Genomic DNA, 20,549 nt, shown 5'->3' on the forward strand with positions numbered 1-20,549 from the left:
GCTACGTTAGCTGCTTGCTGACAATCACATGACTGTGATCCAACTACAAATCGACTGTTGCGGACTTTTCATCAGATATGATACAAGACACGATTGAATTCTGGAGGCGTTTCTGAGTCCCATGAATTCCCGCCGCCCGCTACATATTTAGGTCACACGATTCAGTATCCATACATAACATACACATGCATAACACACTAATTGCTCAGCGCAAGGCTATTTTGTTTGTGGGTACATCTATATTAAACAGCCACACTCTGTAGTGCCAAATTTTTCCAAGATTTCATCCATTGGAAACGATACAACAACTGAGCAGCCTTGGCTCTCTGCGCTCTCTGAGTGCTTTTCATGATGTTATCAATGCTGTTTCCTTACAGCATCCACCTTGATTCTTGCTGCTCAGTGCACATCTTGGTTCTTTCCTGTGAATCATCTTTCAAATCCCATCTGAGAGCCTCTCCTTAAAGGCATAAAAAAAAAAATCTAATTATGCGGAGGAGTAAATCAAACACAAACCGCGATTGTTGTGATGTCAGGCTTGGATGCAGTTCTGTCGTTGTCCTCTAGGCGATGGAGCGAGCTGCGTGTCTATTTTTAGCCCAGCCCCAGCTGGAGGACGAGATATTTATAGCCCGAGATCTGTTCACTGTTTCAACGCACACAAACAGCAGCATGTGCATCCTCCCACACACACTGGAAGGCTTGCACTTGCGCACACCGAGACAAATTCCTAAAAACACACACACACACACACACACACACACACACACACACACACACACACACACACACACACACACTTAGAGGCTATCAGATGCCTGTAGGGCTACTTCTGAATCAAACTGCTGCTGACAGAGAAAAAAAGTGAGCTGACGTCAGCATTAATGAGCACAACACACACGTTCACGCTTAAAAGTGAACACACAGATGGATGGATACATATGTTCAGTCAAGAAGTGAACAGAAACACGCAGGACACACCAGCCATTTACAAATATGTATACACACCAATAAGATATTAATGCATGCACATGTCCATTTTTACACTGATACGCAAAACCAGAAACACCAAAGAGTCTACACTCATGCGAGCAGCGTGCCTTGATGTATGTCAAACACAGAGGCAGCGTTTGTTCACTAAGTGGCACTCTAAAAGCCCCTAAACCAGCTCTGCAGCTCACACTCCAGTGCCCACTGAAGCCAGCTAATGCTCCCTGTGGAGACGCCTGGCAACTCAGATTCATGAAGCTTCGGCCTTGAGCACAACGGAACAAACACAATCGGCACACACGGCTGTGGTTAGCACACAGCGCATGCTACATATGCATTACCATGAATAAAACACTACGAATACATCTATTCTCTTGATGTTCATTTTCAGACCACTATATTCACTAAACAAGGCTGGTTAAACCTTCTGCAACTTCTCAGTAATCCTTACATTTCCCAGAAAGGCTCAGGTTAAGGCAAAAAAAATCCCCCTTTTACGATGCATTTCATACATAACTGAAGTCCTGTGCTATACTATGCAAGACAGATGTGGATCTCTATATGAGATTTTATAAAAATGGCAAAAGACATCAGAAACAGAACCAAACATGCTGTGTGTTAAAGACACAAAGCTTTGAAAACCATGTGAGTGATGCTATGGCTGTGTGTTTTCTGCTGAATATGTAAGGAACCAAAGGAACATTTTGCTGGCATGGTTTTGTTTAAATATGTACAAGCACAGATATGTACATGGTAGCGCTGGGCGATATGGCCAAAAAATAAAATCTCGATTTTTTTAGTCAACTTGGACGATTACGATTTTAATCGATTTTTGTTGTTTCTTTGCGGTCTGTTTGCTATGGCTAGTGCTAGCCATGCCGCACTCCCGTAGCTGCGGGCACTCTTCCCAGTCTTTAGGATGCCTCTGCCAGAGGTGCTGAAAGACGTTAGTTGTGCTGCTACTCTTCGTTTTCACAATACTTTTGCAAACCCTGCACGACTGTAGTTTGCTCTGTGTCAGTCTTATCAAAGCCGAACCACTTCCATATAATCGATGTAACATGAGGCTCTTTTCTCGCGACCAACTCTTCGTCTGCTGTTGTGTACGCCGTGACGGGGGTGTGTGTTTTGGCGGAAAGAGATGAGAGGCGGAAGCAAACGCCAGTGCACAAATCGTGAAAGGCAGAAGAAGAATCTGTATTGTTATATATTTAAGCTCACGTCGACTTTACGATTTGGCAAATTTTCAAATCGTCAGGATTTAAAAAGGCGAATTAATCAAATTAATTAGATTTATCGCCCAGCCCTAGTACACGGGCACATAAGCATGCCGGTGTCGTGATCTGGAGAGTCAGACTAGTTACATTAATGAGTTGCTGTCTGAGAAGCATTACCCCTCTATATGAAGCAGCTATACCACATGATGTTTATGTGACTAATATGCAATGCTTTTGTGATATTTTTCATTATAATTGAGATTTCTTTGTCAGTCTTTCCTACTAGAATAGAAAAGTGCATCATGTAGGACACTTCAGTTTATGTTCACAGTTTACTTATTTGTCATTTGGAACCCAAAATTAAGTTCTGGTGAGAAAAAAAAAATCCTTGAATTTTGAGACTTTCTTATGGAATTTGGGCAAAACTGTTTTCAGTGGATCAAAATGATGAGTCCAGCAGACACCACATTTTAATATCTGACCCTTAAAAACTGACATTTTCAAACAAGGGTGGTATTGTGATCCCATGAAGTTCCTTTAAGTGTAGATGCATCCACATTTCTGCCCCAAAATACAGTCAAGGGTCAACATTTTACCAGTTTTTGAGGCTTCCAACATCAGCAGCACGGCAAGCCAAGGTTCCAGTTTGTTGGTATTTTGACATGGTGATGTAGATCAATTCATAGGTCCACAAAAACTGGTGTGCAAATGGGTCTATAAATTGCCATCATTGTGCAGGTTGCTTCCATGTTGTTCACAGTTTGAAATTTAACAACATGTAGTTGCTTATGGAGGCCACCTGAACAATGCAGCTGGCCTACTTGGGTGCATAAACTATAAAAAGTCCTGGTGGTGTGTCCTGCTGTGAAATACACAGCTTGAGATATTAGCCTTTCTGAGCTCAAAAGCTGCACAGTTGGTGGGAAAGCAGAGACGCATCAACGGGTGCCACCTAGTCTCACAAAAAATGCTGGTTTATAGTGTAAAATGTTATAGTTACAGTAAAACCCTATAAAATTGTAAACCGAAACCATGACCTTTTCTTGAACCTAACCAAGTAGCTTTGGTGCCAAAACCTAACCGAGACCAGGGATGAAATGTTTAATTGATATATGCTACCATTCCAAAGTTTGGGGTCACTCAGACAGTTTCATGTTGTCCATGAAAACTCACACTTTTTTCATGTGCTTACATATTTACACAAGGGTTTTCTAATCACTAATTAGCCTTTCAACCCAATTAACTGACATAATGTAGATATTCCATTAAAAAAAATCAGCCATTTCCAGATAGAATAGTCATTTACCACAATAATACTGTCTAGACTGTATTTATTATTCATTTAATGTTATCTTCATTGAAAAAAAAAAGTATTTTCTTTCAAAAATAAGGGCATTTCAAAGTTAGCCCAAACTTTTGAACGGTAGCGTAACAGAGTTTAAATTGAAATCATGATTTGAAACATGCAAAACACATCAGGCTGAAAGGTTTAAACTGTCTTGTAAATAGTTTACAAGTTCTTGTGTGGCGCTTCATGTGAGATGAAGATAGGCAAAAAGAAAAAAGGCAAAAATCACATAGCCATCTCACATTTCTACAGGCCTAAATGTGAAACTAATAAGGGTCTGTGCTGTGGACCAACCTACCTGTTGGACCGTTTGTTGTGAGACTGCGTTGCTGTGTAATTATCTTCACCAAACTGATAATTCCATCAGTCGCCGTGCCAACAAGTGTCATCATAACCTGGGAACATCATCATATGAGTCAACCTTGGCAGAAGAAAAACTGATTCATCTCCTTTAAGGTCAGTAGAGTTGAAATCCAGCAGTGGATTTTCAATACAAACTTCTACTACACTAAAGATGTGCTTGAACTTCTAAAACTCCTGTTGTTTCTTTCCCCTCCAGTTTGTGCATTCGTGTCATTAATATCCGTCATCTTGTGCTTCTCTCTCTTTAATCGTGAATCAATACTGGGAGTTCCTTTCTCCATTTAGCATTTCTTTGCTTGCCTCTTTATCAATAACAAATAGAGTCAGCCTAAAAAAAAATCAAGTGAAGTGACGTTAATACCAAACAGCCCATTAGAGTCTGGATGTTTGCTGTCAGTCTCTGCTGTCTGATGGCAAAGACAACAAATCAGATACAACTAGACCCTGTAACAGTCTGAAAGCAGAGATACAAACGCTGTGTTTAGGTGGGGTCACAACAAAATACATCGTATGTTAGGGATAGGAAAAAATGCTGTCAAATCTTTCTTTCCTCATTTTTATTTCTCTGCTAGACTGCTGTACATTCACACAGCAGGTGCACAGAGCACTGAAGGCACCACTGAACACCTAAACACACCTCAGTGCAAAAATGTGTCTGCAGTCTCGTAGCAGCTTTACATTGTGTAGTTGTGATAAACTCTGCTGCCAGGAAAGTGCATGAAGGTGTGAGTGCCTAAACACACCACAAAAAAAGATTTATTCTTCAGTTCACATGCTGAGCTTTAGTTTACCTAGCAGTGAAAATGTGTATTTGAAAGCAACTGTGCTCAGTTAGCAGAGATGTTTACAGCTGCACTGCAGAATTGATATTGTTTTTTGCCAATGCTAACTATGCTTACAGACACATAATTAAATCGCTTCAGTTTGTAGGAGTTCTGACTGGGGAAACATTCACATGCAAATGAATGCATTCACATCGCACATCGAGCTGCAAGGATGTGCCCAAGGCCGGGATGAAGCCTGCTTTGGCAGAGCTGCACCTCTGGAGGAAAAATATGTATTTTGCTGGTTTGGATGCTTAAAAATTAGTCGTCCATAATTGCTAAAGTTATGCCAGATCAACTCAGCATATCTTTCAAAGTTTACTCTTTGATAGATACACCTTAGTGATGACAGAGAGGTTTGGAAAAAAACAGAACGAAAGGAAGAAACTTTAAAATTCAGTCAGACCAGGAGGGCCAAACTGATTTTAGATCAGGGGACGCATAAAGCCCAAATTGATCTTACGTGGGCCGGACCAGTAAAATCACAGCATGACCTATAAATAAACTCCAAATTTTTCCCTTTGTTATAGTGCAATAAAGTACATTCTGAAAATAAAGTGTTCACATTTAATCTTTTTACAAAACATTATGAACATACTTTGCAAAGTCATCAGTATGTCTGATGTTGAATTGAACATTTAGAAATATATATATATATATATGCACATACTGCAAGTTAGCAAATAAAAATCAACACCACTGCCAGAATTTCAAGTCCCCAGTAATGTGAATAGTGAATAGAGTGCATTAAAACACTCCATTAAATTGTCTAATTTCTCTCATGAAGCTAGTTAAAATAAAAATTGCAAAATGGCTCGGCTAAACCAGTATGAAGAAATGATAGTAACAGGTGACTGCACACTGCACACAGACTGCACACAAAAGACCGTGAAGCTTAAATAGAACATTAAATTGCAGCGACTCCAACTTCTGAACCAGCATAGCAGGGTAGATTTTGAGTCAGACTGACCTCGTGACTGATGAGGTGCTGCTGTATCGTCGTGTCCTCAACTTCTTAGTCTGATTCATCCTTAGCTTGACACATCTGATTTTGAAAGCCCAACATGACAACAGCCAAACTGCAGACTGAATGTTTCAGAACAACAGTCCGCCATCACTGTCGATACGTTTATCTTTCGTGTAAAGTCTGTGGTCCAAGCAAATTTATTCCCCCCTTATGGCCCCCTCTCATGCGGTGCAGAATTTCAATCATAAAGTCTCTTTATATAGCAGAATATCTTTATAGAGCTTACAACTTCAAACCATTGAAACACAGTACATTTCATGCTTTTTAATTTTTCCTTTAATTACATTGTGCCATGGAATAATAAATCCTGTAATCTTGGAGGAAGTGCTTCTGTCCGTCTATTTTACACACATCTGCGGGCTTCTAGCTGGTTTGAGTTTATGATGAAGGGTCAGTGTAACCTAAAATTCTAAACGAACATGCATTTTGGCCACACACCATCAAAATATCCCTCAATCCTGTTCCACTTTACATACTTAGTGGTTGTTTTGGGGCATTGGTAGACTTAAAGTATCCTCAAACAATCACATAACTCAGGAACATCGTCATGTCTTTTGGTTCGAAATGACAAATGATGTATGTTAGAATTATTTTAAAAGAAAAAAACTAATCTACCTCCTTTCAAGAGTCTATACTAGTTGATGTTTGAAGAATAACGTGATCCAGTCTGCTCCACTAAAGAAGTGCTTGAACTTCTAAAACTCCTGTTGTTTCTTTCCCCTCCAGTTTGTGCGTTCATGTCATTAATATTAGTCATCTTGTGCTTCTCTCTCTTTAATCGTGAATCAATACTGGGAGTTCTTGTCTCACTTTCTCCATTTAGCATTTCTTTGCCTGCCTCTTTATCAATAACAAATAGAGTCAGCCTAAAAACTCAACTGAGATGACGTTAATACCAAACAGCCCATTAGTGTCTGGATGTTTGCTGTCAGTCTCTGCTGCCTGAGACAACAAATCAGATAAAAGTAGACCCTGCTAACAGTCTGAAAGCAGAGATAAACAAACTCTGTGTTTAGGTAGGTACAACAAAATACATACTATGTTAGGAATAGAGAAAAATGCTGTTTTCCTCACTTGTATTTCTCTGAAACATTTGCTGCTAGACTGCTGTATATTCACACAGCAGGAGCACAGAGCACCAGAGGCAACGCTGGACTCCTCGGAAACACACCTCAGTGTTAAAATGTGTGTATATACTCTATTCTGCTGCCCTGAAGGTGCATGAACATGGCAGAAGTACCTGCGAGCAGTTAAAACTCACACCTGCTGCTGTGGAAAAAAACTTCTCTAAGGTGGCTTTGAGAAAATGGGAATCGAAGGAAAGTTATGTTACACTCAGAGCCGCAAAATAAAAGGAGTAGACTGGATGTGATGTCGGACTGCTGAGTCAATCTCAGGAACAAGATGACGAGTTGCGGAGAGGATGTGAACAATGCTAATAAACAGAGAGAGGCCGGGAACACAAGTAAACAACCTCCTCGATGAACTGCGGAAGATGTAGTGACAGCTGCTGTGCAAACAGTCCGACCGTTGTGAGCAACAGGCAGAGTCAGAAACCTGTGAGGAGCTCTGTTTACTCTGCAAACATGTTCAGTCTGGAAGAATCTGCCAGAGCCGGTTTCTACAGAGAGAACGCTGCGACACTGACACCCATCTGTGGGATTGCTAAGGAGTTTCTGAGATACTGTCACCAACATCAGGGTACAGATTTTCCCTTTTTTTTTTAAGGGATAACAACTACAAACCTGGAAGCATCAGGAGAATAGTCAGAGTACACAATTTACTGAACAATAGCGATAAAAGGTATGAGTTTTTAGATACCTAGGATGCATTCAAACATTACTTTACAGCAGGAGTGTCAAACTCATTTTAGTTCAGGGGCCGCATCCAGCCCAATTTGATTTCAAATGGGCCGCAGCAGTAAAATCAGAGCATAACAACCAATAAATAAAAAAACGACAAATTCAAAAATTTCCTTCCATGTCAGTGACCAACAACTCCACCTTCATTTCATCTGATCAGAGCTGATGAGCAGAGGCTGTCTTCTTAGTCCAATTGAGCTTTTGAGCGCCCATCTGATTGGTGTGGAGTCTTCCTTGTTCAGCGTCCATGAAGTGATTGTTTGAACTGCTGACAGAACTTCTCACATCCATCAGCAATGTCTTGAAGTCTTCTTACCATTCCAGCGGTCAGTTTTAGGTTCCTACCACACCCTCTGAGAGTTTCCACTGTGCAGAACAACGTGTACTTTTCGATTCTGCTTTGCACTCCAGACTCTGACACTTGAAGACATTTGAAGGATGCTTTAAAGCCTTTTCCTGTATTATGAGCGCCCACAATGTGCAACTCTGTCTCTGTAATGGACCTTATAGCAAGTGTTGTGCCCTTAGAAAACCCAGCATCGAGTGTAACTTCTTTACAATACACAGAAAAACACTCTACTATTTTCAACAAATGTATAGAAACACTACACCATTATTTACAAACAATGCCTTTGGTCTCATCACCTGTTGTCTAACTTACCTTTATAACTCTTAAACTTATATTCTTCTTAAGTTCTTATTATGAAACATACGGTTTGTTGCATGAAGTGTGTATTTAACTATTTTGTCTTGCACAGAAAAATGCTTTTTAGCACATTTACTTCACGTCGGAGTGTAATTGCGTTTGAACACCAGCAACAGCTTAAACCTGGACCATGAGGTTGCTAGTAGCTAGCTTACACACCAACCGAGTACAAAAAACAAACTTTCCTGCCAACTCAGACACAGAGGAGATGTTACAAACATGTTTGCTATTTTTAGCAGCTAGTTTCAGCAGCAGTTACCTTAAAAATGGGGAATATCGAGGGGGGAAATGATAGTTGTCTGCTCGCTGGGTGCTCATTCACCTGGAGCCGCAAGGCATTACTAGCAGATCGATGCACACCTACTTGTATCAACAGCGGCCATTATATAAGACATTAGCAATGAGTCGGTGCTAAATCAAACCGTGTTTACTATCTGTCACAAGCTCAAGAAAAAAATTAAATTCAAGTTAAATGAGTGATGGTATGAATCATTTTGAGCTTAATTATATAGGTTACATATCCTTACTGTCTATGTCCACGGTCAATCCTCTGTAGCACCTCCCTCTCATGTGGTGCAAAATTTCGATCATAAAGTATTTTTATACTTAATATTACATAATCTACGTAATTTTTCTAGTGCTTACAGTTTCAAACTGGTAAAAGACAGTAGATTTCGTGCTTTTTGATCTTTTGTTTATTTGCATTGCATCATGGAAAATAACTCCTGCAATCCTGAGGGAACAGCTTCTGTTAGTCCATTTTTATTGACAGGTCTGTGGGCTTCCGCTGGTTTGGTTTATGATGAAGGGTCAGTATAACCTATAATTTCAAACATACATTTAGACCACACTGCAAGCAGGCCCCTGTCCTGTTTCACAGTGCATACACTACCATTCAAAAGTTTGAGGTCATCCAGGCAATTTCATGTTTTCCATGAAAACGCACACTTTCCTTCATGTGCTAACATAACTACACAAGGGTTTTCTAATCATCAATGAGCCTTTAAACACCATTAGCTAACACAATGTAGTATTAGAATGGTTGTTGGAAATGTTCCTCTGTACCCCTATGCAGATATTTCATTAAACATCAGCAATTTCCAGCTAGAATAGTCATTTTCCACATTAACAATGTCTAGAATGGATTTCCATTTAATTTCATGTTATCGTCATTGAAAAAAAATGCTTTTCTTTAAAAAAAATAATGGCATTTAAATGACCCCAAACTTTTGAATGATAGTTTATATCCTTCTTGGATTATGGAAAGTAACGATGAGGGCTTTTCCCACATGTTCTTACATTTTAAAGACTGTAGGTGGAGTCAGGCTACAGTCAACAGGCCCTGAGAGTTTTAAATCATTTCAGTGTCCATTACAGTGAGTTCCAGCATTTACCCTCAGGCAGCAAAACATAAAGCCCACCCCTGTAGACTGATAAACGGGGAGCATTCTCTAGCACTCAGATGTTCTGGTATTTTAAATGTGTAAAAGGTACAAAAAGACTGCAGGCAGCCCAGGGCTTTCTAAAATGTGGGAACACAAATGAGGGTAAAATTATAAGAAGTCACAAGAAAGCTTTGGGAACAAACACTGAACCCTTAAAGTCTTTTTCCAGTTTGAATTCCACATTTGTTTTCATCGGTGCAGTCTACGGTTAACATCTGTATCACCTCGTTGCTTTTTAGGATTCTGTGCTCGTGTCAAATGATGCAAGGACACAGAACAGGTTTCAGTTGAGTTTTTATTGAAGTCACACAGTCAGTCCACAGCTGCCCTGACAGATACCGCTGCTGCACTGCAGAAACTCCCATCTGCTGCGTGAATACATGTGTGAGCGAGCGAGTTTAACATCACAACTTTGGCAACACTTCAAAGACTTCATGCTTCATCTTGACATCATGTAACCCTGTGGCGCTGAATAAGTTAAAACACCAACATGATTCAAAACACAATTACAAAACAATAAATTATGAAACAAATTTGCTGTACAGACTGTAAAAGCAGGTTAAACATGTTGCTTTGACAGCAGATTAATAATAAAAAAATAACAATATTAACAGAATGTACAGAATTTTGTTCAGCTGCATTCTCAGAAGTTGTCAGGATCAATACTGACAAAGGTAATGATGCTGGTCTTTAAAACACACATTTTCTAGTTCCACAGTGAAATTAACAGTCTTTCTTATCAGACACAGCCAACTAAAGTCTCCTCCTCCCTCTAGTGGAGATAAGAAAAACTACAGCCTCCTTTGGTAATTAATATAGACGCATTCAAAACCATACGGACATGTTTATGGCTTAAATATGCCCTAAATATGATCCAGTTTTTGATTTAATCGAGTAGTCCCCCATTCACTATTATTAGAAAGTGGTTCACAATCTTCATCAGGAGTGGTTTTTAAAGTAAAAATAGTTAATTATCTGCAAGTTTTCGAGCAGTAAATACATTTTATAACACAAAACACATCTGAAATTTGATTTGCAGGAAACATCATCTAAAACAGCAGTCTGTCATTCATTGGAATTAAAGAAATATCCAATTGAACAGATCCCAAAATGTGAGGCTTAATGCACTTACAGTACACGGCTGAGTTGTTCCTTTCACCCCTAAAATGGCCTTTGAAGAGGTGAAAGTGGACAAAATGTTCTCAGGTTGAGAGATTTTCGTGCTCATCTCGCTAACCTTGAGGACATTTGGTATTTTGGCATAAGTATCATCACACAGGCTCTCTCTCTGTCTCTCTCCCTCTCTGTCCCTCCTGCTGCTCTGCTCCGTCCTGACATTCAGACTGATGGGAACAGCTAAGCTCCAGCTGAGCAGCTCTGAATCCGAGGCTCCCTCTTTCTGCTTCACATCCACAGCAGCTGATGCAGCACAATCCAACATGAAAAGGCTCAAGACACGGCCATGTAACGGGAAGAGCTGACGGTGCGGCCATGTTGGAAGAGTAAGAGTCTTTTTCAGTAAAACATCTACAATTCTCTTATGCTGGAAAGGTTGAAGCAGCATTAATATAATTTTGTTGCCACTTGGAGGTAAAATTCCACAAAATCTGACAGATTATGGCTTCGAAAACCTGGAAAATTATCTATTGCTGGTTTACACATAGTGCAACATTATCTGATTCTTTAGCTAGCCTTTGTTTGCCTGCATGGATGATGGATTTTCACAGTTTGTGACAATTATCTGCAAAATCATCGCTACAAAGTTCTCCTTTTAAACTACCTGTTGTGATTTTAGACATTTTATGATTAAAATATTGAGCAGTTCAGCTATAAAATGATTATTTAGATTTTTTTTTCATGCTTTTAAGGCTAGAAATGGACTTGAAGAATGGGTAGGTAGAATGCTTTTCTTGCCAATAGCTAAAAACTAAACTTTTAACACAAATAAAAATCTTCCAACATGGATTTTCCATAGAGAAACTGGTGCGGATTAGAATAATGTTCTATGCATGCTTAGATGTGGCATGATGTGAGGCAGAGGGGAAGCGTTTCAAGAAAATTATGGGCCATACGCACATATAGAATTCAAAGCAAACTACTATAAACAAACTATTAGGCTCCAATTCCAGATTGTCAGTTTACACAATCGGAAAATTACTTAAATTTAGTTTTTGTAGCAAGTTAGGAAGTTGCTTCCTACCCAGAACACCATATCAATACATAATACTGTGACTTTAAAAGTTGAAAGCAGGGGAATAAAACGCATATATGAGGCATTCACTCTGGACTCCGCGGGGTAAATAGATGAGGAGAAGCCCTTATTATCAATGCTGGTCTGTAAATCTCCAGAAAGGGCCACTGGGATAATGAGGCGGCAAACTTCCAGTGCAGGGGACATGAGCGAGTTAAAATCTGCTGTAGCTAAATGCTTTCACAGTCCGTCTCACTCGGAAGAAATGCCACACAGAGGCATGACCTGCATTGATTGAACCGTATCCATAGCAACGAGCATCATCAGGTGCATATGAATAGAGATGCGAGTGGCTCCTGACTCGTCTACATCTACGATATGAACCGTTTGAAGCATAAAACCCGACGGAAGAATCAAACTCTTGCTGTAATGGGCTCCGAACGAGTGAAAACACAATGGTGAGGAGAGAAAAGAGTGAATTTAAATCAGCTCATGGGCAGAAAAGGGGGAGAAATAGATTCGAACTAACAGGATAACTCTGTGCTGCAGTTCGTCGTCTCCTCCCAGCTTGCTATGCCTCCTCACATCTTCTCTCCGTTCACCCTCCAACTCCTTCACTCCTCCTCCCTGTATGAGTTTCTTCCTCTCCTCCTCCCTCTCCTGCTCGGCCCTGGAGACATTTTACATTTACATCACATTACACAGTCTGAGATGATGAGAGCGCTGTGTACCTGTCAGTCTCGATACAGTGCTGCTGCTGTTGCCTCCAGGTGAGGAGGAGACTCGGGGAACACACACACACTCACCTGTCAGCACAATTTCATCTCACGCAGATGCACACACACACACATACAATTTGCTCTCTATATGTCTAAGTGTTCCAGTTAGCTCGCTAACACACACGCCCTCTAACGAGAACATGCAGCCTATCTTTATCAATTCAAAGTGCCCTTCTCAGCCTCTGAGGATCACGTGAAATGAGTCAAGGGTAGGCCCCGGACTCCTCTCCTCTCATTCAGCTCATATGGCCCCCGCGAGCCCTCGAAACTATTCTCCTCATCGTCTCTGCTGCCTTGTAACAAGCCATAACAAATTTTCAGTGCAACTTTAAGATTGTCCTTCAGCCTAAAGTCACAGAAAGCGTCTAACCTTCCCGAATGTCCATGACACCAAAAAACAACCAGCTGCAGGGCTGCTGCTTCCTTCCTGTGTCACATAAGCCCTTTTCAGACATGGAAAACTTCATCAGTCTGCTAAAGTGATGGCATTCTGTCATTCAGACATAAGTCATCTTCCCATTAAGGTTCCTCAAAGCTTCAATCAGACATATCCACATTTGTCACGAGACTGGACTATACAGAAAAATGCTTCAGTGTCAGGGATATGGATCTTGCTACTGCTTGATGCTACAGAAGAAAGATTCCTACAAACAGCTGGAAGCAACAAACTAAACTCCAGCTCCTGTTAACATCTCAGTGGGAATAATAAAAAAGATTGCCTTCATTTTTATGGAGCATCATTAATCTCAGCTCTTCACGTCTTTTTAACCGTTAGGTTTTCCTTCTAACACTGGTCCACAAGCAAAATGCTTCCAGAACAGAAGTAGCTAAACTTTACCTACTTTCAGTTACTAAAAAAGACAAAAGAATAAGTAAAAACTGATGGTTGGCTCATGTTATCAAGATACAGTAACAAGTCAAATATTGAAATTCTACATGAGAGAGGGATTATCAGTTAAAGGATATGTATATGTCTGAGCTACAAGTTGACTCAAAACATTTCTGCAATGTAGAACATATTCATCTATGCTAATGTTTACATAGAACACGGCCTCTCTGTTACATTTCATAAGACACGGCGAGCATCAATCTAAGTCATATGTAACAGCTTTTGTCAGTGTGTGATACTTTTATCAAACTGTCTTTTAGTTTTTACCTGAGGAATTAGAGATGCCTTGAAACTGTGTAAACAACAAAGATAACTTCTGTTATATTTGTGGTGAAGTAATCTCAAAAGCGCAGTACAGCTGCTGTTGTGAAAAAGGCATGTTGTCTTCATTTTGGATGCAGGACAAGAGTTGAGCCCCACATCGTTGTTGTAACATACATGCAACTAATTTTCATCACTGGCTCCACAAAAAAGAAAATCTATGCCTTTTGCAGTTCCAATGATTTGGCGAGAACCAACACATCACAGTAGTGATTGTTATTTTTGTATGGTTTCTCCAGTTGCAAGAGGAATATCAAGAGAGGAAAAATGGACTGTGCAGTGTCCAAATAACCCATCAGGGAAAATGGAGTCCATCTATGCTGGCTGACTACTGTTGGAATATGTGAAGGGATGATGCTGTGTACGAGAAAATCCAAAAAGCATCATGCAAATACTGAATAACTGTTGTTCTATAGGATGTTTTCAGTGTTGTTTCAGTTTGTATTTTCCTAATACATTTAGTTACAATGAGTCATGAGACTTCTTTTGTTTAATCCTTGCTAGGGTAGCATTTTGACAATTCAGACAGAAGTATTCTTTCAAACGCAAGATTTATGTACATATAAATACAGAATAAAACTTTGTCATTAAACATCTTGGAGACATTAGCCAATCATCAGTTTTTTCATTTGTTTTTCAGTTCAACTTGTCAAAGTATGTAAGATATAACCAATTATATCTCGGAAGCTGACAATTTCCAAACGTTTGTATACCAATGCAATCAATGTTTTTCTACAATTTAGCACCATTATTGACCCAAGTTTTGTGTCTGCTCTCTGTTATGCCTCAAGAAAATAATGGAGATGGGTGGAGTTCAGACTTTTGCCATGTTGAAAGTGATGGAGAAAGTAGGTCTGACCAGGTGAGATTGCCCTTGCAGCTTTTACGGACAATAATAGCTGCTATCTGGTTCATGGAAAAGACTGAATATCTGAAAAATGCTGTAAGTTATGACTTGGAAAAGTCAAAAAATCTGGACATCAAATACTTTCCATCGACACTTACAGATTTACTGTCCACGCTGAGCTAAAAAAAAATAGTAGCAATGCATAAATGTCTTCTATTGCACACATTCCAGCCACTTAAACCAGCAGCTTTATCGCATTTTCTGACTGTCGAATCGTCCAGTACTTTCTGATGTTTAGCTAGAGCTCGTATGATGCTACGGTCAAAAAAAGAGAGAGAAAACTGAATTAGTCCACAGCATTACATCAAACTTGTGTCATGCTCACTTCAGAGTTTTTCGTGCTACAAAATGCAGGATTAGATTGATTTTCATATGCATTCAAGTTAGTACAGGAATAGCCTAAGACATGGCCAATGACCCCTTACCTGTGAAAGCGAAAGGTTGGTACACTTAATCTTTCCTTTAATTAACTTTCAAGGTGATTCTGAGATTCTCCCTGCACTGCTTTGCACAGGATTTGGGTGTCAAGAAAGCCATGAAAAGATATTTAAAAATTCCAGTTGTCAAATTGAACACAGCAGTCAGCTAACAAAACTTAGCATTTTAGCGCTCACACAGTGACCATTGCATACATGTAGATTAAGTAGTTGCTCTGATATCTTTTTAAAAACACTGATTTTGACACCGAAAATAAAAGTATTTGACGGTCAAGCTGTAGTTGCATGCTACCGTTTGAGAAGCAGCTGTAGCTTCATTTAAAAACTATTGCTGTTAGCATTCAAAAATATAGTATTGAAAAAGATCCTTCTCATACTGCACATGCTGATATACGCTGCCCTACTTCCTTCCTCCGCCTCTCCTAGCAGTAAGGGTAGTAGCTGCTGGACGGCCCTGTCCCCATCGGCATCATGGCGAGGTAGTTGGAGGGCACGTATCCTCTCTGACCGCCTCCTGCCTCCACCAGGCTCCATTCAGGGTTCCCTCGTTTGTCATGTGGCTCAAGGACACGAACAGGTTCTCCAGCCCGGACAGAAACTTCATGGTTCCCCCTCGCCGTAAAGTCATAAACTGCCAACACCTGGAAAATGAAATGCTGAGTCAATAACAGATGAATAATCTCTACAGATCACGTTATTCCCCTCAAAAAATGATTTCATGGCTGTATAGACCTGATCTTTTTCCTTTTAGTGATTATTAACTCATGAACAAATTCTTAAGTTATGACCAAAAACCTGTTTTGTGAGACCAGAGAAACATTTGATTGCCATTTAGGTTTTCCTTGTGGTTCATGTGGATGTTTATGCTTAATTCCTTAAGGCAGGGGTGTAAAGACTGATTTTAGCTCAGGGGCATGATACATCCCAATTTGATCTCAAGTGGGTCAGACCAGTACAATCTTAGCATAATAACCTGCAAACATAACATGAAAAAAATAAAATTATGACATCTTTTTACGAAACAGAATGAACAGCATGAAGATTCTTAAGAAAAATGAGCACAATTTCAACAATATTACAGTATTATACTCAGTTTATTATTTCCACATTATAACTTACAGATGGCAGTGTGTCTACAAAGGCACAAAATATTTAGTCTCAGATGTCTGGAACTGAAGCATATAGTAGATCTAGAAATGATTTCTTAAGTCATCCCATGGGCTGAGTTACACCCTCTGGCAGGCCGATTGTGACCCGCGGGCCGAATACTTTACACCCCTGCCTTAGGACATTCAAGAGACATCATGCTGACGTTCATATAACACCTCTGGCTTTGCCTGTTGGAAAAAAAAACATCAATATGACAACAAACTGGTCACAATTGGCATGTTAGGTATGGATATTAACTATTAACAAGCTGAAACACAGGCACTTAACATAGATGCACTGTAGCTCGTAACAGGTGTTTTGTTAGGATGCTGGATGCTCCTTTATTGGCAAACAAACAAATTTCATGTATATAATTAGTAGTTTAAGTATGGCTAATTCCTATATGCATATACAAGCAAATAATTTAATATGGTTTACTGATTTAGAGAAAGCCTCTTGTAATGTATATCGGTGGAACAGATTTCATCATTTTTAATCAATGTTTCACACACGGTTTAATTTACATACACACACGACCTATTTTGATTCATACGGAAGTTGGCAACTCTACTGGATTAACAAGTGAAAATGTCACATTATAGTGCAACATGCTGATGTTAGAGTTTATTATAAACATAAAGGTGAGACTGATGGACGTAGTTTTGGAGATATTCTAGAAAATTACTGTCTTCACAAAACTACTTGGAGCAATAACTGAGATAATTGAAAAAACAAATCAATACACATGTATAGCACGGGCACTTCCCCTGCGTTTTTCTCATTGCTACTAGATACACACAGCACATCACAGTGCGAGTTACACACTTACACACAACTGTGCAAACGAACAAGCACGAGAGAATGCACGAACACAGGTATGGTACAAATGTGAACACTCATGGACACGCACACACACATACACACAATACCACAACCACAAATCATTGTAATATTCTGTGAAAAGGTTAAGCCCACTAGTTATGTCTTGACAAATCCCATCTCATCACCCCCCTCATGCACGTACACAGAATGAAGGCTTCCTAATGAGCCTTGTGTTGGTATGACAGAGTGCCCCAACAGTGCTAATAGCCGAGTTTAGCCGGCTGCTTGGTGTCATTAACAAACCCTTCACCTCAGCCCACCTCTCAGCTACGACATTAGCTCTGCGCTGACGGTCTACACCAATCAGCATTTAATTAGCATTTTGCCAGGCAGACGCGGGGACGAGGTGAAACAGAAGAAATTTTAAAACGTAAAGTGACCACGGCCATCGGCAGAGAAGTGGTTCATGTTGTGGAGACGGGCGAGCATTTGCTGCAGCTAAGTTTGTGATGGAAATGAAGAAAGTCAAGAGGAGTGTAGTGCAGCTAATCAGCACCTCTTTGTGCTGGTGTATGGTCATGACATCATGGCGGTGCCATAAAGGTGGGAGAAAGAAACAGAGTTAATTGAGTCTGCCTGCGTGTCTCTAAAAGCCAGACTGGAATGTATGAATAATACTCTCGCTTTGATGCCTAAAAGCTTTACTCCCACTGCATTTGTCAGGATTTTTGACAGACGTAGGAGGAAATCTAAATCTAAATATGGTTGTTTCCAATAGAAGTGAAAGTATGAACGTCTGGTTGAAAGCAAGGAAGCTTTTTATATTAAAGCACAATGGAAATTTCATGTAATCTATTTCTATCTCCTTCCTGGTAATTTCCTCATTTTTAATGGCAACAATACACTACAACAGAAATGCTTTGTCCGATTCTTTAAGGGAATAGTAAGTTCTCCTATTTTAATGAAACCCTTTATGCATCTTAGCTAGAAATTCTTAATATTAGGATGACACGGATGTCATACACACTACCGTTCAAAAGTTTGGGGCCATCCAGACAATTTCATACTTTCCCTGAAAACTCTCATTTTCATTCATGTGATAACATAATTCCACAAGGGTTTTCTAATCATCAATGAGCCTTTCAACACCATTAGCTAACACAATGTAGCATTAGAACACAGGAGTGATGGTTGCTGGAAATGTTCCTCTGTACCCCTATGGAGATATTCCATTAAAAATCAGCCGTTTCCAGCTAGAATAGTCATTTACCACATTAACAATGTCTACACTGTATTTCTGATTAATGACATGTATGCGAATATATGCGACTAAACGTAACATAAATATATCTTTGATACGTTACCTCGACACCTCATAATGATTCCTGTCTGAGTTTCATCAGATTGATTTTCAGTTGCAATCATTTTAAATATGATCCCACATTAACACATTATCAAACCACATCTTTAGTTACTGCTTTGACTGAAAGACTCCTAACGCCAAAAATGACACAATGTACATCTAACAATCACAACATATTACCCAATTAAAGCCACGTACTCTCATTACCTTACTGCAACGAAGAAACATTAACCTTGTGGTTGAAATAAGACAAAGAGTTGATCAGTGCTTCAAGAGTGCTTCAAGTCCATCTCAGCTCACAGTGAGGGATACTTGGTGTAGCACAAACAAACACATCCAATTTTTTTTTTTTTTTTGCATTGGATAGCAGCCAGATGTGGCTTTGCACTTGTCATGCAGAGCTTTGTGGTGCTAATTTAAATGGTCAAACAAATTAGCCGTGGTGGCAACAACTGAAAGACACTGCTGACAGAGCACTCGTGTTTGGAAAACACCACCCTTGCGGCTGAAACATTTCCATACTAGACGTTGAGTTACTTTTTTGCAAACAAATCTTCCTTTTTCGTGTTTGTGTCCTGCTCCTCGCTCATTTTGCTGTGCACATATGGAGCCTGCACGTCAACAAACTCTGTCTTGTGAGTTAAAAAAAAAAGGAACTAGTGTATCCAAGTTTCCTTAAATCAGATTTTCTATCAGACAGACTTCTCTTGTTATGGTAAATGAAAGCCGTGTGGATGTTCTTTTTGTATCGAGCACCTCTTGCAATTTTGCTCTTGTTGTATTATTTACAGCTTAGGTGGCAGACATGTACCAGTCTTTAACAAAAGAACAGTATGAGCAGCATTTTCTGCCGCGGAAAACAACAGTTTAGTGTGGATGAAAGAAAAGAAAGAAGTGAAAATTGGTGCTTTATCTGCAGCACGGTGGACAGAGCCTGGGTATGTGTATGTTCTGTGTATGAGCACGCTCAGGGTCGTGAGGGATGAACATGCGTGGATATAAGGTCACCGGAGCAATCACTCACTTTAACAGGCGACGCAGTATGAAGGCACATCTCACACACATGGACACACACTCACACACACATGCGCACAGCTAAATCTCCCTCTCCCGCTCTCATGAACACTCAGTCACATAAACCATCACAAATTTACAAGCCATGACACTCCCCTCTCACACTCACATGTGCCACAAATGTAAATCAATCTTGCAACAAGCTCTATCTCAGCCTGCAGCCCTGCGTCGCATAAATTAACGGGCAACCCTTCGCAAAGTAACCCACGTACAAGGTTAAACAGCTAATTACAGACCTTTCCATTAATAACACACACACACACAAGCATGTCTTTCCATCTTTGTGAGAACACTTGCTGAATTAACGCACTTCTTACATCTCTACATAAATGTTAATTCTCAAAAATAAATGCCTAACTCTAAGTTAAACCATCTAGTCCTTAAATTCCAAAACAGTCGCACCTCGGAGGTAAAATCTGGTCCTCACAAAGATAGACACAAATGCACGGACACACACAGAGTCAGGCATGTGACAGATTGATGCTTCCGCTGGAGAACGCTGTCACATCGATCAGTCAATTCTTCAGACACACCAAGTCTGCAACATTTAATTTAGGAACTCACACACACACACACACACACACACACACACACACACACACACACACACACACACACACACACACTTGTACTTCTATCTTAGTGAGGACATCCTTAAGTGTAATGCATTCCTAGAGCCTTACCCTAACCTTAACCATTACAACTGATTGCCTAAACTTAATCCTTACCCTAACCAAACCTCAATTCATACCTGTTCTCTAAAAACAAGTCTTCACCCTCAAACATGGCTGTTTCAAAGTAAGGACCGGCCAAAATGTCCTCACTTTGATAGTTA

General features: G+C 39.9%; 1 protein-coding gene and 1 long non-coding RNA gene across 9 annotated transcripts in view; one reads left to right on the forward strand and one right to left on the reverse strand.

The window, feature by feature from the left end:
• The window catches only part of LOC127535740 (uncharacterized), a 511,585-nt gene that overhangs the window by 219,085 nt on the left and 271,951 nt on the right, over nt 1–20,549 (forward strand). The window lies entirely within an intron of this gene.
• arhgef37 (Rho guanine nucleotide exchange factor (GEF) 37) overlaps nt 10,064–20,549 on the reverse strand; it is a 37,773-nt gene continuing 27,287 nt past the window's right edge. For all 8 annotated transcript variants that reach the window (XM_051954354.1, XM_051954352.1, XM_051954353.1 and 5 more), the window contains exon 17: nt 10,064–15,947. In XM_051954354.1, coding sequence (XP_051810314.1) covers nt 15,729–15,947 — 219 coding nt within the window. In that variant the 3' untranslated portion in view covers nt 10,064–15,728. The remainder of the gene's footprint in view (nt 15,948–20,549) is intronic.

Source organism: Acanthochromis polyacanthus, chromosome 10, assembly GCF_021347895.1.
Source record: "Acanthochromis polyacanthus isolate Apoly-LR-REF ecotype Palm Island chromosome 10, KAUST_Apoly_ChrSc, whole genome shotgun sequence".
In the NCBI taxonomy this organism is placed as follows: Eukaryota; Metazoa; Chordata; class Actinopteri; family Pomacentridae; genus Acanthochromis; species Acanthochromis polyacanthus.